At 39.3% G+C, this 25486-nt stretch overlaps 1 protein-coding gene across 1 annotated transcript; it reads left to right on the top strand.

Moving 5' to 3' along the window:
* Positions 1–921: 921 nt before the first annotated feature.
* LOC124404256 (cysteine dioxygenase type 1) lies at positions 922–24121 on the top strand. Its single transcript, XM_046878238.1, has 5 exons — positions 922–1382; positions 22450–22591; positions 22684–22798; positions 23508–23677; positions 24061–24121. Exons 1-5 carry the CDS (start codon positions 1099–1101, stop codon positions 24094–24096), a joined length of 747 nt encoding a protein of 248 aa, XP_046734194.1. The 5' UTR covers positions 922–1098; the 3' UTR covers positions 24097–24121.
* The last annotated feature ends 1365 nt before the right edge of the window (positions 24122–25486 follow it).

The following is a 25486-nucleotide window of genomic DNA, read 5'->3' as shown; positions in this document are numbered from 1 at the left end:
TAAATAAGAAGAAATTTCCACCAATCACAATAGTCGACCAATACGAAAAATTGACCAATCAACAAACTCCCGCACCCTCTACTTTTCCAAAAATCTTCCAAATTCTTTCTTCACGTATTATCAAAAGTTCAAGTCCTCAAACCAACAATTATCGAAAAAATTCAAATATAAACTAAATATATAAACCAACCGATCAAGTCAACTAATTATCAATCTATCTAATGAACAACTATTCAGAAATCTGACAAATTCAACAAATAAACTGATAAAAAATATCGACATCACTACTTTAACGATTCAAATTTATAAACTACTACGAATAATACTACTTGCAATTTTGTAACAAAATTTCTTACATTCAACTTGTAAATATGTAGTTAGGTTTTCCAATTCCTCAGTTAAATACCCTCATTCTGCTGAAGTATTGTGCGAGACAATACAAAATTGAAACATTCTCTGTCTTAGATAACATTTGATATTGTGAAAGACGTTTTCTGGCATTTTGTAATCGTTCAATATTTCCTGTTATTGAAAATCTCCAAGTATTCTGAAGTTTCTAATTCATACATAACAATTCGGGATACTTTGCAGGGTTTTCATAGCATTTCGAAAAATATATAATAATATTAATAATTTCTGTAATTGGTTAACGAAAAATGTAAAAAAATATCACCAAATTTTATACGCATGTCTGAATTAAATGATGGAAAATATCTGAGAATTTTTCACCATGATTTTTAGCCCCACACGCGTGGTCTTCAGTCCACTTTATTGGCCTAGACGGCGCGGCGTGGCTCTTTTTCCACATGACAAACTCAGCATCAGGTTTACAAAAGTCTCAAGTTCGGATAAGACGCGTGGCGAGTGAATGAGGAGAAGGGGACATCTTAGCGCGTATAAGATGCCGTTGTGCCACAGTTCTTGAGCTAATGTGACTTGAAGCTTCTGGTGTGTCAGTTGTCGATGCGTTTGACAGTGTAGCCAGACCGATTTTGCACGCAGAGTGAAGCCCCGTGTTAAGTGCAAAGTGAATCTGACTGCGACTAGCACCTAGGAAAATATCATTATTCGATATTACTTTTCACTCAAATTGTGAAAATGCAAGCGGTGCAGGACCCTTTGAGAATCGGTGTTGCCGCTGTGGAGATCAACAATAATCAGCAACTGCAGACCGGCAAAGCCAGGGTGAATCAGGAATTGCACTTTCCAATGATAACAAAATTACCGAAACCTCAAGTTCTTACTCTTCAAGAGCTCATCGGTGAGCTGCATCAAGCCTTCGCCACCGATCTGGTGGACATCGATCATGTCCAGGAACTGATGGCTTCGTACAAAAGCAACCCTGCGGACTGGCGGAAATATGCTAAATTCGACAGACACAGGTAATGGTTTCTGGATTAAATTTAGCTATTCCGAAGAATTCTTTCGTCTCGTAAAAAAGTCTAAGACTCTCGGGATAAATCAAGGAACTTTTATCGACAGGTGTACTTACTTTAAAATTACTCAGCATAACCGTAGAAAGTTCTAAGAAAAAATTGAGAATAAAACATTGGAATGATAACGGAAAATGAAATTTTAGTCAAATTTTAAAGATCTTATCAAAAAATCTACGTGCTGCATCGAGATGATTTTATAAAATACCTGAAATGAACAAAACTGCGAACGTTTCTAAATTTCACGAAAAACCACAAATTCTCAGCGAATTTGGACTTCGAATTTCAGCTGTAGATAACTTGATTACAATTCAATATTGACAAAACAAGCGAGTATCGGTAATTTCGCTTGAAATTCACGTATTTCAACCATCAACATGGTTTAGTCTTCTTCTAACTCCAAAATAAGAAGATACGTAGTTTCTTATTTTGCGATTTGCTAACTTAGTTTCGTTTCACGACAACTTCAAGTTCTTGGGTTTGCTTTCTGGAATTCACTCGTTCGAACAGACGTGGTAACTCGAAAATGACCGAGTTAACGGTCAAAATGAACGGGAGCGAACCTGTTGCGAACTTCACAATTCTCACGAAAAAGTAGTCCAATTTTTTCGGAGCCTTCGAAACAATCCTTTGACAAGTGCAACTTTCAAGAAGATATAAATTCCTAATTTCTTTTTAAGGCAATGAAAAAAAAAATCGGTTTATGTTCTGCGAAATTTCAAGATTATCGTTCCTCTTTAGAAAATTTATAAGTGCGATGGCCAAGTATTTCAAACCATTCGTCTTCTTGAAAATTGCATTTTTCCATCTGAGTGGGTCCAAATGTTTGTTCAATAATTCAAAAAAATCGAAGTCTTTTTTTCGCCAAGTGTATGAAATTCTCAACAATTTTCTTCCCATTTATTTTTGCTACATCCCGTGATAATAATATGTATAATTTAATGCAGTATTTATCGGCGTATATATGTAGAAAAAGCGGTGAAACTGTGAACAATTAATTCCCAATATATTAATAATTTAAAAAATTTCTGACTTGACTTTTGGTATGAAGTAAACACGAAACGTCACCCTCGCAGGTTAAATTCGAAGTCCGCATTTTTTGTTTTCCCGTAATAGCAATTATTGTATTTCATCAACATGTTCAAGAGGTTGAGTAAAAATCAATACATGAAGGATTATCAAAACAGTTCAATGAGGTTATCGGCCGATTTATGATCTTCACTCTTTCACATACATCCGTCATTATTACAGCGCTATGAAGTGAATCAAACAATCGAGATTTTATCAGAAACGATTGCAGAAACGCAAGCGAATCATGTGAAGAATCGTTTTTCTCGAATCCGATGAAAATATTTAAACTTTTCTCTGGTATGCATCGTTAAACTCATAAAAGAATCTGTCAATTAACGATTTCAATCAAATTTTGCTGAAATATTCAATTTCAGAGTGTTGAAATCATTTTCGGAGAAGTCAAAATTGTCTGCATATTTGCGCTTGCGGCATAGTCTTCATTTCTTATATCGTTATGCATATTTTTTAAAGTAGCCGGAGTAAAACTATGATCATATACGAACAATGAATAACTCTTACTATGCCAGAACAAAATTTTGAAACATTCTATACAGTCTGAAAAACACTTAAAATGTCCGATAAATTGTGATTGCATTTATTAAAGTGTTCCGATTAGTCTTCCGTGTTTTGAAGTGTACTTTTAGAGATTCAATGTTGAAATTATATATAAAAAATTCCAGGAATCTGGCAACTTTTGAAATATCGTAGAAGTTTTTCACAATACGTCTTAAAAATTCTCTGCAAAATTTCTGAAGTACTGGTAGGATCTATCGGTTTTTTTTCAAATGATTTTCAAACCATTTTTATATAAAATTCCAAATTCAATTTCTCGATGAAACAGACATTGAGTTTTCCTTTCTTACAAATCCGATTTCTAAATCTATCTAAAAAATTTTGGCAAAATCTCGTTCAAATTTCAAAAAGTGCTCAAATTACGTGTAAATAATAACAAATCGGGGGTAAGTTTTTATCCAAAACAGTGAAAAATATTTTTACTTCGACATTAACCGCTTCTAGACGAAAACCTTCGAGCAGAGTGAAATGGTGGACTAAAGCAAAGCAACGGGAAGTGACAAATGACTGTCTACCTGTCTGCACAACTGTACGCGTACTTAAACGTGTAATTGACACCGTTGCCTCGACTTTCCGCGCGTTAAAATAATTACGTATAGCGCATTCCGTGCAATGTAAATGTGAAACAACAACGAGTTCGTTAGAACAAGAAAATAGATAATTGGTAATGGCTGGCGACAAATATCCGAATAGAAATCACTTGAGTGATGGAAATTCGTGTTCATGAACAATGCGCGATTTTATCGAAAGGCTTAACATCTGTGGAACTTTCTATGTACCTGTATTCTTGTGACAATAATACTAAGAAAAGACAATCAAGGCTATTAGCATGTTTAATTTATATCAAATAACTGTATTTCATACATTTTTTCCATAAATATTTACTTTCATATTTTTATAACCGACGTATGTGCATTATTTCCATCTTTGTAAAATTTGCAAGTATTGATAAAAAGATAAAAGTAAGTTTACAGTACAAAGATAAGTCGCGGAATCAAACAGAATTTGCGCAAATTTAATATAGTGATAAATTTCTCAATGTAAACAACAAAAAACAAAACAAAACACTATCTGAGGTGGTATGACGGCAAGCTGTGGATTCTTATATTATATGTCTATGTGAATTGTGCAACTGTATAATATTTACGGGCCTTGGGTCTAAAGTTCAGACTCATTGTGTACCCGATAAAGTAATAACGCAGCTTCGTTATTAAACTGGGTTTGGTATTTGTGAATGAAAGTTCTAGCTAACCGACAATAATAATTGCTGTAACACTGGTGTCCGGATTTCTGAATCATGGACAAGTGCAGCTCTACCTCAACGACTCATGGCAAGTGTTGTTATGATTCCTAGATGCAAGCCTTTTTTACCAATCTCGGCTACATGCAATTATACCTACAAGACTGTTCGAGGTCGCGTTCATTCGTTGTGCAAATGTCTGTTGAACGCAGCCGATTACAGCTGTTAGAGACCCGTTTTTCTCTCGAACATCGCGGACCTTTGGCGAAAGTTCTGAGACATTCTTAATTTTTTCATTAGCAGAGCGTCAAGAAAAATCGGAGGTGAGAAAAGCTCTGTATTTATTCAACTTGCGATTGGAATATTTCCTATCATGCTATATTATTGCAACGTTGACCCCTCTTTCCAACTAAACAATTGTAGATAAGGACGCCTCGCTATGACAAACATACTAGTTTACTTCATGTCGATATCTGTTTCTTACTTATCTTTTCTGTGGTTTCCTCCTAAAAAGGTAACTCGGATAATTTTAATTGATTATTTCGCTTCATTTGGGAATATTTTTCTGTAATTATAATGGTTAGAAGATGACATAAGATAAAGTTAATTAGCGTTAACATATTTTTGTTGAAATCCTGAGAATCGAGTTACGGCTATTCGACTTACTTTTTTCGGCCAAAAAAAGTTATGTCGGAAGATGAATTTGTGTAACCCTTCCTGAAGTAATTGGACCCCCAGAAACTCAAAATACACATCACAAAGAGGGTAGGATCAACGGCACAGAAATTACGACGCAAAGACCAGCAGCAGAAAAATTCAGAAAATGCATCTTTCGTTTTTTAGCTGTAACTTTTGATCCGTTGCTCGCAGCGCATTCTGACTGCGCTCAATCGATTTCTCTCGCAAAATTACGTCAGAATAGTGCCTGAAAGAATTTATTGCAGCACTTTTCGGGATCGTCGGAATTTTCGCAAAAAATCCAAAGGGGTTAGCCTTACTTTTTTGGTCATTTTTGAAGCCGAGAATTTGTCGTCTCGGAATCGATTTGTATGACCCTTTCTCGATTAATTGGACGCCCTGGGACTCAAAAAACACAAGAGAAAAAGCGTAGGACCAACAGCAACAAAATTACGACGCAAAGACCAGCAGCAGAAAAATTCAGAAAATACGTCTTTCGTTTTTTAGCTGTAACTTTTGATCCGTTGCTCGCAGCGCATTGTGACTGCGCTCAATCGATTTCTCTCACAAAATTACGTCGGAATAGTGCCTGAAAGAATTAATTGCAGCACTTTTCGGAATCGTCGAAATTTTTGCAAAAAATTCAAAGGGGTTAGCCTTACTTTTTTGGTCATTTTTGGAGCCGAGAATTTGTCGTCTCGGAATCGATTCGTATGACACTTTCTCGATGAATTGGACGCCCAGGAACTCAGAAAACACAAGAAAAAAAGCGTGGGACCAACAGCAGAGAAATTACGATGCAAAGACCAGCAGCAGAAAAATTCAGAAAATACGTCTTTCGTTTTTTAGCTGTAACTTTTGATATGTTGCTCGCAGCGCATTCTGACTGCGCTCAATCGATTTCTCTCGCAAAATTACGTCGAAATAGTGCATGAAAGAATTTATCGCAGCACTTTTCGGAATCGTCGAAATTTTCGTAAATAATTCAAAGGGGTTAGCCTTACTTTTTTGGTCATTTTTAGAGCCGAGAATTTGTCGTCTCGGAATCGATTCGTATGACACTTTCTTGATTAATTGGACGCCCAGGAACTCAGAAAACACAAGAACAAAAGCGTGGGACCAACAGCAGAAAAATTACGATGCAAAGACCAGCAGCAGAAAAATTCAGAAAATACGTCTTTCGTTTTTTAGCTGTAACTTTTGATATGTTGCTCGCAGCGCATTCTGACGGCGCTCAATCGATTTCTCTCGCAAAATTACGTCGGAATAGTGCCTGAAAGAATTTATTGCAGCACTTTTCGGAATCGTCGAAATTCTCGCGAAAAATTCAAAGGGGTTAGCCTCACTTTTTTGGTCATTTTTGGAGCCAAGAATTTGTCGTCTCGGAATCGATTCGTATGACACTTTCTCGATTAATTGGACGCCCAGGAACTCAGAAAACACAAGAGAAAAAGCGTAGGACCAACAGCAGAGAAATTACGATGCAAAGATCAGCAGCAGAAAAATTCAGAAAATACGTCTTTCGTTTTTTAGCTGTAACTTTTGATCCGTTGCTCGCAGCGCATTCTGACTGCGCTCAATCGATTTCTCTCGCAAAATTCCGTCGGAATAGTGCCTGAAAGAATTTATTGCAGCACTTTTCGGAATCGTCGAAATTTTCGCGAAAAATTCAAAGGGGTTAGCCTTACTTTTTTGGTCATTTTTGGAGCCGAGAATTTGTCGTCTCGGAATCGATTCGTATGACACTTTCTCGATTAATTGGACGCCCAGGAACTCAGAAAACACAAGAGAAAAAGCGTAGGACCAAAAGCAGAGAAATTACGATGCAAAAGACCAGCAGCAGAAAAATTCAGAAAATACGTCTTTCGTTTTTTAGCTGTAACTTTTGATCCGTTGCTCGCAGCGCATTCTGACTGCGCTCAATCGATTTCTCTCGCAAAATTACGTCGGAATAGTGCCTGAAAGAATTTATTGCAGCACTTTTCGGAATCGTCGAAATTTTCGCGAAAAATTCAAAGGGGTTAGCCTTACTTTTTTGGTCATTTTTGGAGCCGCGAATTTGTCGTCTCGGAATCGATTCGTATGACACTTTCTTGATTAATTGGACGCCCAGGAACTCAGAAAACACAAGAAAAAAAGCGTGGGACCAACAGCAGAAAAATTACGATGCAAAGACCAGCAGCAGAAAAATTCAGAAAATACGTCTTTCGTTTTTCAGCTGTAACTTTTGATCCGTTGCTCGCAGCGCATTCTGACTGCGCTCAATCGATTTCTCTCGCAAAATTACGTCGGAATAGTGCCTGAAAGAATTTATTGCAGCACTTTTCGGAATCGTCAAAATTTTCGCGAAAAATTCAAAGGGGTTAGCCTTACTTTTTTGGTCATTTTTGGAGCCGAGAATTTGTCGTCTCGGAATCGATTCGTATGACACTTTCTCGATTAATTGGACGCCCAGGAACTCAGAAAACACAAGAGAAAAAGCGTAGGACCAAAAGCAGAGAAATTACGATGCAAAAGACCAGCAGCAGAAAAATTCAGAAAATACGTCTTTCGTTTTTTTAGCTGTAACTTTTGATCCGTTGCTCGCAGCGCATTCTGACTGCGCTCAATCGATTTCTCTCGCAAAATTACGTCGGAATAGTGCCTGAAAGAATTTATTGCAGCACTTTTCGGAATCGTCGAAATTTTCGCGAAAAATTCAAAGGGGTTAGCCTTACTTTTTTGGTCATTTTTGGAGCCGAGAATTTGTCGTCTCGGAATCGATTCGTATGACACTTTCTCGATTAATTGGACGCCCAGGAACTCAGAAAACACAAGAGAAAAAGCGTAGGACCAAAAGCAGAGAAATTACGATGCAAAAGACCAGCAGCAGAAAAATTCAGAAAATACGTCTTTCGTTTTTTAGCTGTAACTTTTGATCCGTTGCTCGCAGCGCATTCTGACTGCGCTCAATCGATTTCTCTCGCAAAATTACGTCGGAATAGTGCCTGAAAGAATTTATTGCAGCACTTTTCGGAATCGTCGAAATTTTCGCGAAAAATTCAAAGGGGTTAGCCTTACTTTTTTGGTCATTTTTGGAGCCGAGAATTTGTCGTCTCGGAATCGATTCGTATGACACTTTCTCGATTAATTGGACGCCCAGGAACTCAGAAAACACAAGAGAAAAAGCGTAGGACCAAAAGCAGAGAAATTACGATGCAAAAGACCAGCAGCAGAAAAATTCAGAAAATACGTCTTTCGTTTTTTAGCTGTAACTTTTGATCCGTTGCTCGCAGCGCATTCTGACTGCGCTCAATCGATTTCTCTCGCAAAATTACGTCGGAATAGTGCCTGAAAGAATTTATTGCAGCACTTTTCGGAATCGTCGAAATTTTCGCGAAAAATTCAAAGGGGTTAGCCTTACTTTTTTGGTCATTTTTGGAGCCGAGAATTTGTCGTCTCGGAATCGATTCGGATGACCCCTTCTCGATTAAATGGACGCCCAGGAACTCAGAAAACACAAGAAAAAAAGCGTGGGACCAACAGCAGAGAAATTACGATGCAAAGATCAGCAGCAGAAAAATTCAGAAAATACGTCTTTCGTTTTTCAGCTGTAACTTTCGATCCGTTGCTCGCAGCGCATTCGGACTGCGCTCAATCGATTTCTCTCGCAAAATTACGTCGGAATAGTGCCTGAAAGAATTTATTGCAGCACTTTTCGGAATCGTCGAAATTTTTGCGAAAAATTCAAAGGGGTCAGCCTTACTTTTTTGGTCATTTTTGGAGCCGAGAATTTGTCGTCTCGGAATCGATTCGTATGACACTTTCTCGATTAATTGGACGCCCAGGAACTCAGAAAACACAAGAGAAAAAGCGTAGGACCAAAAGCAGAGAAATTACGATGCAAAAGACCAGCAGCAGAAAAATTCAGAAAATTACGTCTTTTGTTTTTTAGCTGTAACTTTTGATCCGTTGCTCGCAGCGCATTCTGACTGCGCTCAATCGATTTCTCTCGCAAAATTACGTCGGAATAGTGCCTGATAGAATTTATTGCAGCACTTTTCGGAATCGTCGAAATTTTCGCGAAAAATTCAAAGGGGTTAGCCTTACTTTTTTGGTCATTTTTGGAGCCGCGAATTTGTCGTCTCGGAATCGATTTGTATGACACTTTCTTGATTAATTGGATGCTCAGGAACTCAGAAAACACAAGAAAAAAAGCGTAGGACCAACAGCGGAGAAATTACGATGCAAAGATCAGCAGCAGAAAAATTCAGAAAATACGCCTATCGTTTTTTAGCTGTAACTTTTGATATGTTGCTCGCAGCGCATTCGGACTGCGCTCAATCGATTTCTCTCGCAAAATTACGTCGGAATAGTGCCTGAAAGAATTTATTGCAGCACTTTTCGGAATCGTCGAAATTTTCGCAAAAAATTCAAAGGGGTTAGCCTTACTTTTTTGGTCATTTTTGGAGCCGAGAATTTGTCGTCACGGAATCGATTCGTACGACACTTTCTCGATTAATTGGACGCCCAGGAACTCAGAAAACACCAGAGAAAAAGCGTAGGACCAACAGCAGAGAAATTACGATGCAAAGACCAGCAGCAGAAAAATTCAGAAAATACGTCTTTCGTTTTTTAGCTGTAACTTTTGATCCGTTGCTCGCAGCGCATTCTGACTGCGCTCAATCGATTTCTCTCGCAAAATTACGTCGGAATAGTGCCTGAAAGAATTTATTGCAGCACTTTTCGGAATCGTCGAAATTTTCGCGAAAAATCCGAAGGGGTTAGCCTTACTTTTTTGGTCATTTTTGGAGTCGAGAATTTGTCGTCTCGGAATCGATTCGTATGACACTTTCTCGATTAATTGGACGCCCAGGAACTCAGAAAACACAAGAGAAAAAGCGTAGGACCAAAAGCAGAGAAATTACGATGCAAAAGACCAGAAGCAGAAAAATTCAGAAAATACGTCTTTCGTTTTTTAGCTGTAACTTTTGATCCGTTGCTCGCAGCGCATTCTGACTGCGCTCAATCGATTTCTCTCGCAAAATTACGTCGGAATAGTGCCTGAAAGAATTTATTGCAGCACTTTTCGGAATCGTCGAAATTTTCGCGAAAAATTCAAAGGGGTTAGCCTTACTTTTTTGGTCATTTTTGGAGCCGAGAATTTGTTGTCTCGGAATCGATTCGTATGACCCCTTTTCGATTAATTGGACGCCCAGGAACTCAGAAAACACAAGAAAAAAAGCGTGGGACCAACAGCAGAGAAATTACGATGCAAAGATCAGCAGCAGAAAAATTCAGAAAATACGTCTTTCGTTTTTCAGCTGTAACTTTTGGTCCGTTGCTCGCAGCGCATTCGGACTGCGCTCAATCGATTTCTCTCGCAAAATTACGTCGGAATAGTGCCTGAAAGAATTTATTGCAGCACTTTTCGGAATCGTCGAAATTTACGCGAAAAATTCAAAGGGGTTAGCCTTACTTTTTTGGTCATTTTTGGAGCCGAGAATTTGTCGTCTCGGAATCGATTCGTATGACACTTTCTCGAATAATTGGACGCCCAGGAACTCAGAAAACACAAGAGAAAAAGCGTAGGACCAAAAGCAGAGAAATTACGATGCAAAAGACCAGCAGCAGAAAAATTCAGGAAATACGTCTTCCGTTTTTTAGCTGTAACTTTTGATCCGTTGCTCGCAGCGCATTCTGACTGCGCTCAATCGATTTCTCTCGCAAAATTACGTCGGAATAGTGCCTGAAAGAATTTATTGCAGCACTTTCCGGAATCGTCGAAATTTTCGCGAAAAATTCAAAGGGGTTAGCCTTTCTTTTTTGGTCATTTTTGGAGCCGAGAATTTGTTGTCTCGGAATCGATTCGTATGACCCCTTCTCGATTAATTGGACGCCCAGGAACTCAGAAAACACAAGAAAAAAAGCGTGGGACCAACAGCAGAGAAATTACGATGCAAAGATCAGCAGCAGAAAAATTCAGAAAATACGTCTTTCGTTTTTCAGCTGTAACTTTTGATCCGTTGCTCGCAGCGCATTCGGACTGCGCTCAATCGATTTCTCTCGCAAAATTACGTCGGAATAGTGCCTGAAAGAATTTATTGCAGCACTTTTCGGAATCGTCGAAATTTTCGCGAAAAATTCAAAGGGGTTAGCCTTACTTTTTTGGTCATTTTTGGAGCCGAGAATTTGTCGTCTCGGAATCGATTCGTATGACACTTTCTCGATTAATTGGACGCCCAGGAACTCAGAAAACACAAGAGAAAAAGCGTAGGACCAAAAGCAGAGAAATTACGATGCAAAAGACCAGCAGCAGAAAAATTCAGGAAATACGTCTTTCGTTTTTTAGCTGTAACTTTTGATCCGTTGCTCGCAGCGCATTCTGACTGCGCTCAATCGATTTCTCTCGCAAAATTACGTCGGAATAGTGCCTGAAAGAATTTATTGCAGCACTTTTCGGAATCGTCGAAATTTTCGCGAAAAATTCAGAGGGGTTAGCCTTACTTTTTTGGTCATTTTTGGAGCTGCGAATTTCTCGTCTCGGAATCGATTCGTATGACTCTTTCTCGATTAATTGGACGCCCAGGAACTCAGAAAACACAAGAAAAAAAGCGTGGGACCAACAGCAGAGAAATTACGATGCAAAGATCAGCAGCAGAAAAATTCAGAAAATACGTCTTTCGTTTTTTAGCTGTAACTTTTGATCCGTTGCTCGCAGCGCATTCGGACTGCGCTCAATCGATTTCTCTCGCAAAATTACGTCGGAATAGTGCCTGAAAGAATTTATTGCAGCACTTTTCGGAATCGTCGAAATTTTCGCGAAAAATCCGAAGGGGTTAGCCTTACTTTTTTGGTCATTTTTGGAGTCGAGAATTTGTCGTCTCGGAATCGATTCGTATGACACTTTCTCGATTAATTGGACGCCCAGGAACTCAGAAAACACAAGAGAAAAAGCGTAGGACCAAAAGCAGAGAAATTACGATGCAAAAGACCAGAAGCAGAAAAATTCAGAAAATACGTCTTTCGTTTTTTAGCTGTAACTTTTGATCCGTTGCTCGCAGCGCATTCTGACTGCGCTCAATCGATTTCTCTCGCAAAATTACGTCGGAATAGTGCCTGAAAGAATTTATTGCAGCACTTTTCGGAATCGTCGAAATTTTCGCGAAAAATTCAAAGGGGTTAGCCTTACTTTTTTGGTCATTTTTGGAGCCGAGAATTTGTTGTCTCGGAATCGATTCGTATGACCCCTTTTCGATTAATTGGACGCCCAGGAACTCAGAAAACACAAGAAAAAAAGCGTGGGACCAACAGCAGAGAAATTACGATGCAAAGATCAGCAGCAGAAAAATTCAGAAAATACGTCTTTCGTTTTTCAGCTGTAACTTTTGGTCCGTTGCTCGCAGCGCATTCGGACTGCGCTCAATCGATTTCTCTCGCAAAATTACGTCGGAATAGTGCCTGAAAGAATTTATTGCAGCACTTTTCGGAATCGTCGAAATTTACGCGAAAAATTCAAAGGGGTTAGCCTTACTTTTTTGGTCATTTTTGGAGCCGAGAATTTGTCGTCTCGGAATCGATTCGTATGACACTTTCTCGAATAATTGGACGCCCAGGAACTCAGAAAACACAAGAGAAAAAGCGTAGGACCAAAAGCAGAGAAATTACGATGCAAAAGACCAGCAGCAGAAAAATTCAGGAAATACGTCTTCCGTTTTTTAGCTGTAACTTTTGATCCGTTGCTCGCAGCGCATTCTGACTGCGCTCAATCGATTTCTCTCGCAAAATTACGTCGGAATAGAGCCTGAAAGAATTTATTGCAGCACTTTCCGGAATCGTCGAAATTTTCGCGAAAAATTCAAAGGGGTTAGCCTTTCTTTTTTGGTCATTTTTGGAGCCGAGAATTTGTTGTCTCGGAATCGATTCGTATGACCCCTTCTCGATTAATTGGACGCCCAGGAACTCAGAAAACACAAGAAAAAAAGCGTGGGACCAACAGCAGAGAAATTACGATGCAAAGATCAGCAGCAGAAAAATTCAGAAAATACGTCTTTCGTTTTTCAGCTGTAACTTTTGATCCGTTGCTCGCAGCGCATTCGGACTGCGCTCAATCGATTTCTCTCGCAAAATTACGTCGGAATAGTGCCTGAAAGAATTTATTGCAGCACTTTTCGGAATCGTCGAAATTTTCGCGAAAAATTCAAAGGGGTTAGCCTTACTTTTTTGGTCATTTTTGGAGCCGAGAATTTGTCGTCTCGGAATCGATTCGTATGACACTTTCTCGATTAATTGGACGCCCAGGAACTCAGAAAACACAAGAGAAAAAGCGTAGGACCAAAAGCAGAGAAATTACGATGCAAAAGACCAGCAGCAGAAAAATTCAGGAAATACGTCTTTCGTTTTTTAGCTGTAACTTTTGATCCGTTGCTCGCAGCGCATTCTGACTGCGCTCAATCGATTTCTCTCGCAAAATTACGTCGGAATAGTGCCTGAAAGAATTTATTGCAGCACTTTTCGGAATCGTCGAAATTTTCGCGAAAAATTCAGAGGGGTTAGCCTTACTTTTTTGGTCATTTTTGGAGCTGCGAATTTCTCGTCTCGGAATCGATTCGTATGACACTTTCTCGATTAATTGGACGCCCAGGAACTCAGAAAACACAAGAAAAAAAGCGTGGGACCAACAGCAGAGAAATTACGATGCAAAGATCAGCAGCAGAAAAATTCAGAAAATACGTCTTTCGTTTTTTAGCTGTAACTTTTGATCCGTTGCTCGCAGCGCATTCGGACTGCGCTCAATCGATTTCTCTCGCAAAATTACGTCGGAATAGTGCCTGAAAGAATTTATTGCAGCACTTTTCGGAATCGTCGAAATTTTCGCGAAAAATTCAAAGGGGCTAGCCTTACTTTTTTGGTCATTTTTGGAGCCGAGAATTTGTCGTCTCGGAATCGATCCATATGACACTTTCTCGAATAATTGGACGCCCAGGAACTCAGAAAACACAAGAGAAAAAGCGTAGGACCAAAAGCAGAGAAATTACGATGCAAAAGACCAGCAGCAGAAAAATTCAGGAAATACGTCTTTCGTTTTTTAGCTGTAACTTTTGATCCGTTGCTCGCAGCGCATTCTGACTGCGCTTAATCGATTTCTCTCGCAAAATTACGTCGGAATAGTGCCTGAAAGAATTTATTGCAGCACTTTTCGGAATCGTCGAAATTTTCGCGAAAAATTCAAAGGGGTTAGCCTTACTTTTTTGGTCATTTTTGGAGCCGCGAATTTCTCGTCTCGGAATCGATTCGTATGACACTTTCTCGATTAATTGGACGCCCAGGAACTCAGAAAACACAAGAGAAAAAGCGTAGGACCAAAAGCAGAGAAATTACGATGCAAAAGACCAGCAGCAGAAAAATTCAGAAAATACGTCTTTTGTTTTTTAGCTGTAACTTTTGATCCGTTGCTCGCAGCGCATTCTGACTGCGCTCAATCGATTTCTCTCGCAAAATTACGTCGGGATAGTGCCTGAAAGAATTTATTGCAGCACTTTTCGGAATCGTCAAAATTTTCGCGAAAAATTCAAAGGGGTTAGCCTTACTTTTTTGGTCATTTTTGGAGCCGCGAATTTGTCGTCTCGGAATCGATTCGTATGACACTTTCTCGATTAATTGGACGCCCAGGAACTCAGAAAACACAAGAGAAAAAGCGTAGGACCAAAAGCAGAGAAATTACGATGCAAAAGACCAGAAGCAGAAAAATTCAGAAAATACGTCTTTCGTTTTTTAGCTGTAACTTTTGATCCGTTGCTCGCAGCGCATTCTGACTGCGCTCAATCGATTTCTCTCGCAAAATTACGTCGGAATAGTGCCTGAAAGAATTTATTGCATCACTTTTCGGAATCGTCGAAATTTTCGCGAAAAATTCAAAGGGGTTAGCCTTACTTTTTTGGTCATTTTTGGAGCCGAGAATTTGTTGTCTCGGAATCGATTCGTATGACCCCTTCTCGATTAATTGGACGCCCAGGAACTCAGAAAACACAAGAAAAAAAGCGTGGGACCAACAGCAGAGAAATTACGATGCAAAGATCAGCAGCAGAAAAATTCAGAAAATACGTCTTTCGTTTTTCAGCTGTAACTTTTGGTCCGTTGCTCGCAGCGCATTCGGACTGCGCTCAATCGATTTCTCTCGCAAAATTACGTCGGAATAGTGCCTGAAAGAATTTATTGCAGCACTTTTCGGAATCGTCGAAATTTACGCGAAAAATTCAAAGGGGTTAGCCTTACTTTTTTGGTCATTTTTGGAGCCGAGAATTTGTCGTCTCGGAATCGATTTGTATGACACTTTCTCGATTAATTGGACGCCCAGGAACTCAGAAAACACAAGAGAAAAAGCGTAGGACCAAAAGCAGAGAAATTACGATGCAAAAGACCAGCAGCAGAAAAATTCAGGAAATACGTCTTCCGTTTTTTAGCTGTAACTTTTGATCCGTTGCTCGCAGCGCATTCTGACTGCGCTCAATCGATTTTTCTCGCAAAATTACGTCGGAATAGTGCCTGAAAGAATTTATTGCAGCACTTTTCGGAATCGTCGAAATTTTCGCGAAAAATTCAAAGGGGTTAGCCTTACTTTCTTGGTCATTTTTGGAGCCGCGAATTTCTCGTCTCGGAATCGATTCGTATGACACTTTCTCGATTAATTGGACGCCCAGGAACTCAGAAAACACAAAAGAAAAAGCGTAGGACCAAAAGCAGAGAAATTACGATGCAAAAGACCAGCAGCAGAAAAATTCAGAAAATACGTCTTTTGTTTTTTAGCTGTAACTTTTGATCCGTTGCTCGCAGCGCATTCTGACTGCGCTCAATCGATTTCTCTCGCAAAATTACGTCGGAATAGTGCCTGAAAGAATTTATTGCAGCACTTTTCGGAATCGTCGAAATTTTCGCGAAAAATTCAAAGGGGTTAGCCTTACTATTTTGGTCATTTTTGGAGCCGCGAATTTGTCGTCTCGGAATCGATTCGTATGACACTTTCTTGATTAATTGGACGCCCAGGAACTCAGAAAACACAAGAAAAAAAGCGTAGGACCAACAGCAGAGAAATTACGATGCAAAGATCAGCAGCAGAAAAATTCAGAAAATACGTCTTTCGTTTCTTAGCTGTAACTTTCGATCCGTTGCTCGCAGCGCATTCTGACTGCGCTCAATCGATTTCTCTCGCAAAATTACGTCGGAATAGTGCCTGAAAGAATTTATTGCAGCACTTTTCGGAATCGTCGAAATTTTCGCGAAAAATTCAAAGGGGTTAGCCTTACTTTTTTGGTCATTTTTGGAGCCGCGAATCTGTCGTCTCGGAATCGATTCGTATGACACTTTCTTGATTAATTGGACGCCCAGGAACTCAGAAAACACAAGAAAAAAAGCGTAGGACCAACAGCAGAGAAATTACGATGCAAAGATCAGCAGCAGAAAAATTCAGAAAATACGTCTTTCGTTTTTCAGCTGTAACTTTTGATCCGTTGCTCGCAGCGCATTCGGACTGCGCTCAATACATTTCTCTCGCAAAATCACGTCGGAATAGTGCCTGAAAGAATTTATTGCAGCACTTTTCGGAATCGTCGAAATTTTCGCAAAAAATTCAAAGGGGTTAGCCTTACTTTTTTGGTCATTTTTGGAGCCGAGAATTTGTCGTCTCGGAATCGATTCGTATGACACTTTCTCGAATAATTGGACGCCCAGGAACTCAGAAAACACAAGAGAAAAAGCGTAGGACCAAAAGCAGAGAAATTACGATGCAAAAGACCAGCAGCAGAAAAATTCAGGAAATACGTCTTTCGTTTTTTAGCTGTAACTTTTGATCCGTTGCTCGCAGCGCATTCTGACTGCGCTCAATCGATTTCTCTCGCAAAATTACGTCGGAATAGTGCCTGAAAGAATTTATTGCAGCACTTTTCGGAATCGTCGAAATTTTCGCGAAAAATTCAGAGGGGTTAGCCTTACTTTTTTGGTCATTTTTGGAGCCGCGAATTTGTCGTCTCGGAATCGATTCGTATGACACTTTCTCGATTAATTGGACGCCCAGGAACTCAGAAAACACAAGAGAAAAAGCGTAGGACCAAAAGCAGAGAAATTACGATGCAAAAGACCAGAAGCAGAAAAATTCAGAAAATACGTCTTTCGTTTTTTAGCTGTAACTTTTGATCCGTTGCTCGCAGCGCATTCTGACTGCGCTCAATCGATTTCTCTCGCAAAATTACGTCGGAATAGTGCCTGAAAGAATTTATTGCATCACTTTTCGGAATCGTCGAAATTTTCGCGAAAAATTCAAAGGGGTTAGCCTTACTTTTTTGGTCATTTTTGGAGCCGAGAATTTGTTGTCTCGGAATCGATTCGTATGACCCCTTCTCGATTAATTGGACGCCCAGGAACTCAGAAAACACAAGAAAAAAAGCGTGGGACCAACAGCAGAGAAATTACGATGCAAAGATCAGCAGCAGAAAAATTCAGAAAATACGTCTTTCGTTTTTCAGCTGTAACTTTTGGTCCGTTGCTCGCAGCGCATTCGGACTGCGCTCAATCGATTTCTCTCGCAAAATTACGTCGGAATAGTGCCTGAAAGAATTTATTGCAGCACTTTTCGGAATCGTCGAAATTTACGCGAAAAATTCAAAGGGGTTAGCCTTACTCTTTTGGTCATTTTTGGAGCCGAGAATTTGTCGTCTCGGAATCGATTCGTATGACACTTTCTCGATTAATTGGACGCCCAGGAACTCAGAAAACACAAGAGAAAAAGCGTAGGACCAAAAGCAGAGAAATTACGATGCAAAAGACCAGCAGCAGAAAAATTCAGGAAATACGTCTTCCGTTTTTTAGCTGTAACTTTTGATCCGTTGCTCGCAGCGCATTCTGACTGCGCTCAATCGATTTCTCTCGCAAAATTACGTCGGAATAGTGCCTGAAAGAATTTATTGCAGCACTTTTCGGAATCGTCGAAATTTTCGCGAAAAATTCAAAGGGGTTAGCCTTACTTTTTTGGTCATTTTTGGAGCCGCGAATTTCTCGTCTCGGAATCGATTCGTATGACACTTTCTCGATTAATTGGACGCCCAGGAACTCAGAAAACACAAGAGAAAAAGCGTAGGACCAAAAGCAGAGAAATTACGATGCAAAAGACCAGCAGCAGAAAAATTCAGAAAATACGTCTTTTGTTTTTTAGCTGTAACTTTTGATCCGTTGCTCGCAGCGCATTCTGACCGCGCTCAATCGATTTCTCTCGCAAAATTACGTCGGAATAGTGCCTGAAAGAATTTATTGCAGCACTTTTCGGAATCGTCGAAATTTTCGCGAAAAATTCAAAGGGGTTAGCCTTACTATTTTGGTCATTTTTGGAGCCGCGAATTTGTCGTCTCGGAATCGATTCGTATGACACTTTCTTGATTAATTGGACGCCCAGGAACTCAGAAAACACAAGAAAAAAAGCGTAGGACCAACAGCAGAGAAATTACGATGCAAAGATCAGCAGCAGAAAAATTCAGAAAATACGTCTTTCGTTTCTTAGCTGTAACTTTCGATCCGTTGCTCGCAGCGCATTCTGACTGCGCTCAATCGATTTCTCTCGCAAAATTACGTCGGAATAGTGCCTGAAAGAATTTATTGCAGCACTTTTCGGAATCGTCGAAATTTTCGCGAAAAATTCAAAGGGGTTAGCCTTACTTTTTTGGTCATTTTTGGAGCCGCGAATCTGTCGTCTCGGAATCGATTCGTATGACACTTTCTTGATTAATTGGACGCCCAGGAACTCAGAAAACACAAGAAAAAAAGCGTAGGACCAACAGCAGAGAAATTACGATGCAAAGATCAGCAGCAGAAAAATTCAGAAAATACGTCTTTCGTTTTTTAGCTGCAACTTTTGATCCGTTGCTCGCAGCGCATTCGGACTGCGCTCAATCCATTTCTCTCGCAAAATCACGTCGGAATAGTGCCTGAAAGAATTTATTGCAGCACTTTTCGGAATCGTCGAAATTTTCGCAAAAAATCCAAAGGGGTTAGCCTTACTTTTTTGGTCATTTTTGGAGCCGAGAATTTGTCGTCTCGGAATCGATTCGTATGACACTTTCTCGAATAATTGGACGCCCAGGAACTCAGAAAACACAAAAGAAAAAGCGTAGGACCAAAAGCAGAGAAATTACGATGCAAAAGACCAGCAGCAGAAAAATTCAGAAAATACGTCTTTTGTTTTTTAGCTGTAACTTTTGATCCGTTGCTCGCAGCGCATTCTGACTGCGCTCAATCGATTTCTCTCGCAAAATTACGTCGGAATAGTGCCTGAAAGAATTTATTGCAGCACTTTTCGGAATCGTCGAAATTTTCGCGAAAAATTCAAAGGGGTTAGCCTTACTTTTTTGGTCATTTTTGGAGCCGCGAATTTGTTGTCTCGGAATTGATTCGTATGACCCCTTCTCGATTAATTGGACGCCCAGGAACTCAGAAAACACAAGAAAAAAAGCGTGGGACCAACAGCAGAGAAATTACGATGCAAAGATCAGCAGCAGAAAAATTCAGAAAATACGTCTTTCGTTTTTCAGCTGTAACTTTTGATCCGTTGCTCGCAGCGCATTCGGACTGCGCTCAATCGATTTCTCTCGCAAAATTACGTCGGAATAGTGCCTGAAAGAATTTATTGCAGCACTTTTCGGAATCGTCGAAATTTTCGCGAAAAATTCAAAGGGGTTAGCCTTACTTTTTTGGTCATTTTTGGAGCCGAGAATTTGTCGTCTCGGAATCGATTCGTATGACACTTTCTCGATTAATTGGACGCCCAGGAACTCAGAAAACACAAGAGAAAAAGCGTAGGACCAAAAGCAGAGAAATTACGATGCAAAAGACCAGCAGCAGAAAAATTCAGGAAATACGTCTTTCGTTTTTCAGCTGTAACTTTTGATCCGTTGCTCGCAGCGCATTCTGACTGCGCTCAATCGATTTCTCTCGCAAAATTACGTCGGAATAGTGCCTGAAAGAATTTATTGCAGCACTTTTCGGAATCGTCGAAATTTTCGCGAAAAATTCAAAGGGGTTAGCCTTACTTTTTTGGTCATTTTTGGAGCCGAGAATTTGTCGTCTCGGAATCGATTTGTATGACACTTTCTCGATCAATTGGACGCCCAGGAACTCAGAAAACACAAGAGAAAAAGCGTAGGACCAAAAGCAGAGAAATTACGATGCAAAAGACCAGCAGCAGAAAAATTCAGAAAATACGTCTTTCGTTTTTTAGCTGTAACTTTTATTCTGTTGCTCGCAGCGCATTCTGACTGCGCTCAATCGATTTCTCTCGCGAAATTACGTCGGCATAGTGCATGAGAGGATTTATTGCAGCACTTTTCGGAATCGTCGAAATTTTCGCAAAAAATTCAAAGGGGTTAGCCTTACTTTTTTGGTCATTTTTGGAGCCGAGAATTTGTCGTCTCGGAATCGATTCGTACGACACTTTCTCGATTAATTGGACGCCCAGGAACTCAGAAAACACCAGAGAAAAAGCGTAGGACCAACAGCAGAGAAATTACGATGCAAAGACCAGCAGCAGAAAAATTCAGAAAATACGTCTTTCGTTTTTTAGCTGTAACTTTTATTCTGTTGCTCGCAGCGCATTCTGACTGCGCTCAATCGATTTCTCTCGCAAAATTACGTCGAAATAGTGCATGAAAGAATTTATCGCAGCACTTTTCGGAATCGTCGAAATTTTCGTAAATAATTCAAAGGGGTTAGCCTTACTTTTTTGGTCATTTTTGGAGCCGAGAATTTGTCGTCTCGGATTCGATTCGTATGACACTTTCTCGATTAATTGGACGCCCAGGAACTCAGAAAACACAAGAGAAAAAGCGTGGGACCAACAGCAGAGAAATTACGATGCAAAGACCAGCAGCAGAAAAATTTAGAAAATACGTCTTTCGTTTTTTAGCTGTAACTTTTGATATGTTGCTCGCAGCGCATTCTGACTGCGCTCAATCGATTTCTCTCGCAAAATTACGTCGGAATAGTGCCTGAAAGAATTTATTGCAGCACTTTTCGGAATCGTCGAAATTTTCGCGAAAAATCCGAAGGGGTTAGCCTTACTTTTTTGGTCATTTTTGGAGCCGAGAATTTGTCGTCTCGGAATCGATTCGTATGACACTTTCTCGATTAATTGGACGCCCGGGAACTCAGAAAACACAAGAGAAAAAGCGTAGGACCAACAGCAGAGAAATTCCGACGCAAAGACCAGCAGAAGAAAAATTCAGAAAATCCGTCTTTCGTTTTTTAGCTGTAACTTTTGATCCGTTGCTCGCAGCGCATTCTGACTGCGCTTAAACGATTTCTCCCGCGAAATTACGTCGGAATAGTGCCTCAAAGAATTTATTGCAGCACTTTTCGGAATCGTCGAAATTCTCGCGAAAAATTCAAAGGGGTTAGCCTTACTTTTTTGGTCATTTTTGGAGCCGAGAATTTGTCGTCTCGGAATCGATTCGTATGACACTTTCTCGATTAATTGGACGCCCAGGAACTCAGAAAACACAAGAGAAAAAGCGTAGGACCAACAGCAGAGAAATTGCGATGCAAAGACCAGCAGCAGAAAAATTCAGAAAATACGTCTTTCGTTTTTTAGCTGTAACTTTTGATCCGTTGCTCGCAGCGCATTCTGACTGCGCTCAATCGATTCCTCTCGCAAAATTACGTCGGAATGGCGCATCAAAGAATTTTTGCAACATTCCACAAATTCGTCATTAAAATGAAGATCGTAACCATTTTTACAAAATAAGAAATAAGTTTCTCACTCATGTTCCATATACATGAAAGTTGATACAGTTTGAGATTCCAACCAGAACTTCCACTTCAAATTTCAAAGATTTATGTCCAGCTGATCGGCTGTGATCGTGGTCGTTACGATTTCAAATAAATCAGTCATACCTTGCTTACCCATTGTTTGATTCTGATCATAATTGTTTATATGGATGGAAAATCCGTGAGCAAAAACTCTCATCCGAAATTTTAAAAATCTGGGTCTAACTGTTCGACGAAAAGCGTGGCACTTCCCATGTTTTACAAATTATTCTCAGCTTCCTTTTGTTTTGTCGGTCTTCAACAAGAGTTAATGAAGACCAAGATTTTGAGTACAATGAAGTTCCTTCCGAATTTTAAGCCAAGAAGTTTACCGGCGTGGCTAGAATCATGGTTGTAAACGAAAACGAAGAAGTCGAAGATCAATTCCTTTATCTTTGTCTCTTACTAATGCAGAAACGGTTCCGTGAAACTCGTTCTAATTTTAGGGGTAGGATTTGACTGTGTAAGCTTTGTGGCCGTGAACATTTCATAAAGAAGAAACGAGTGTTTTTGCAGCTATGACGCATTGTTTACCTGTAGAAATAAGTGAGGTCTAATTCTCAGCTCCATCTTTCACCATAAAACTTTGATGTCGTATCAAACAAAACTTGAAATACATCTTAACGTTTTAAGGTATACAAGAAACTTGGTTGACGCAGGAAATGGAAAATTCAACCTCATCGTCCTTTGTTGGGGCGAAGGACATGGATCCGCCATTCACGACCACGCGGATGCTCATTGTGTGATGAAAGTCCTTCAGGGCGAACTAGCCGAGGTAACGAATCACGATCGGTTGTTTATCTTTATTTTATTACAGTATAAAATATGATAACTCTGGAAAAAATTTAACAAAATATGTTATGCCAGGTAAGATACGCCTGGCCGTACGAAAAGCAACTCGATTGTAATACCAAAGAACCAGCAGCTATTTGCGAGATAGAAAGAAACACATTTGGCCCAAATTCTATCTGTTACATTAACGGTACGTATTCCATTATGCTTTCCACTTTTGCATGATTGGGTTATTTATTAGTTGGCTTATTGAGTCCTTAATGCGGGTGTGCTAAAGCCAATATGGCGTCGCAATCGGTAATCAGCTGATCCAACATTTCAGATGAATTTCCCAAATATCAAGATATTTGGGAAAGAGCTGTGATTTTGTACCACCCAGTCGATAGAGATCAAAATAAATTAGCAATGAACAATTGTATCATTAAAAACAACCACCCCATTAGAAATCATATCACACACGTCAGATATTGCTTATCCGCACGTGTAATACACGCTGGTTTTTGTAACACCTCTGAAGGAAAGTTTGGTTCCAGAAGTACCACAGGTGCCACTGACATAACGTAACATGATGTGTAGAATCGTTGTCGATCTAACTCAGAAGATTTTGTAGGGAATTTATCTATGAATAAAATAAAGCACTGTTCATTAGACTTTGATGAACAATATACAGATCAATACAATACAATTAAGAACATTCGAATTTTAGGGTGAACAAAATGGCGGAGCAAGCTGATTTCCCCATATTTTGTTTACAATGATTATGCGTTTATAGTTCGAATTAGAAGTAGAAACTTTTTTCCTGCATCAGCGAACTTTTTTGAAAGTAGATGTAACTTGATGACTTTCAGACCGACTTTTTTCACCTCAGTTCCTAATATTCTTGTAAAAAATACTTTCAGACTCCCTTGGATTGCATCGTGTCGAAAATCCCAGTACCGTAAATCCTGCGGTTTCCCTCCACTTATACTCACCACCGTTTACCACGTGTTCAGTGTTCAACAAGCAAACAGGACAGCGAACACCCTGCAAAGTAACCTTCTGGTCGAAATTCGGAGAACGTCGCAACCGGGTAGGTTAATTGCATAGCTACAATATCGCGAATTGGGCTTGCAAGAAAGCAAAAACATATTTTTTCTTATACCCATATTAACATGCATTATATTCACATAACGAAGAGAAACGTTTGATATGTTTAATTTACTGGTAAAAAATATTAACAGTACCCAGAAAGCCACAAACAGTAAAACGCAGTTTGAATGCGCCTCGTTATTGTGACGCCATAAGGTGTCGAAACTAGATTTCAGGGTTAGGTATGAATAGTAATGTCACGCATTTCGAATCATCTAAGAATTTACGACTTGATGAAATACCATCATTTTTGACACGTGACCATATTTGTATTTTGCATTGCATTCGATTATTATGACTCATTTCACTGTTTTCTGTCGGCAGGCAATTCAAGAAGAGAGGGATCCCGAGGATAACTGAAAACAGTGCACTTTCCGTCAAAAAGGAAAGCGCAACTACAAGAAGCAGGTTTCATTCGTTACGAGGTATTCTACCAATCCGCGCGCTACGATTATTTATATACCTATATTAATTTCTAGTTTTGGACGCTTCACCATTTTATTTTTGGGTCAATTGATCTTTCACTTAAAATCAATGTCTAATTTGTATATTTAAAGCATTATAATATTCTGCTGGTAAATCGTAAGCATAGGTTCAACTTCAAGTACCAATTTAATCCGATAACTTATAACATGAATAGTTTTCTTAAGCACTGTTATATTAAGTACAATTTTTGTAAAACAAATGACGTTTTTGAAATGATATTTTTTTTCAAACTATGTTGCACGAAATTTTATTTCTTTCCAACACCCATTCCTAGCAACAATCATCGGAAAATAATTCATCTGAATGGCGGATTGTCCCATTAGTGAGAAACTAAATCCAATGCATGAGATTACAGAACAATGCAGAGGGTGGAGTCGGGTTACTTTCGGACTGATTTTAAATGAAACTAACAAATAAAGTTCACTGTTCCGGAGGAAGTATGACAAGTCTTATTCAGCGATTCAAAAGCTCACCCTTCAGATATACTATTACAATATCGTAAATTACCAAACGCATAATTTTCATCAAGCTAGTCCCGACACTTCAGGAATTTTATATAGCCCGACTTAAATTACCTAATTATTATTTTTTTTCTAATGATATTTGGGGCCTGAAAATTATCCATCCCATAATCGCTCTGAAGAAACATTTTCTGACCAATTGGGCTCTCAGAAATTCGGACAAGATATCTAGAGCATCGTAGAATCAACAGCTGCAAAAATGAAACGCTATTTTGTCAAGTTTAGGCTGAAATTTTTGATCAATTGCTCCAAAAGCGACCTTAGACTATACGCAACCGCTTACTCTTATAAAAGTACGCCACAATAGTATTTGAATAAATTAGTTGTAGCGTTTTTAAAAACCAGCAAAAAATCTAGCTGAAAAATTCATTGGGCCTAGCCTTCCTTTTCTAAGATTTTAATTAAGCTCTCAGTAATTCAAAACAGACATCTATAATATCGCAGAATCAACTGCCCAAAAAATGAAACCAATATTTCTCCGCTTTTCGGATGTATATATTCTTTCGATCCGCTAGTCCCTGAAACTCAAAACCATGCACAAACTTTCATTTCGACAGAATATGTTTATGTACTGCTTGACATATCTCAAACTGATTAATATCAACAGAGAAGAATCAAAAGAATACGTCGGGATACCATCGGGTAATTGAATATCTTGAACGAGTAAATAAATTGATTGCGATGCAGTGTCCATACGTCTTATTTTCTGAAAAATGCAACCATTATCATGGCTATTGAGAAAG

This window comes from Diprion similis, chromosome 3 (assembly GCF_021155765.1).
Source record: "Diprion similis isolate iyDipSimi1 chromosome 3, iyDipSimi1.1, whole genome shotgun sequence".
NCBI classification, from domain to species: Eukaryota; Metazoa; Arthropoda; class Insecta; order Hymenoptera; family Diprionidae; genus Diprion; species Diprion similis.
Note: the sequence above shows the minus strand (reverse complement) of the source record. Positions and strands in the feature narration are given on the sequence as shown.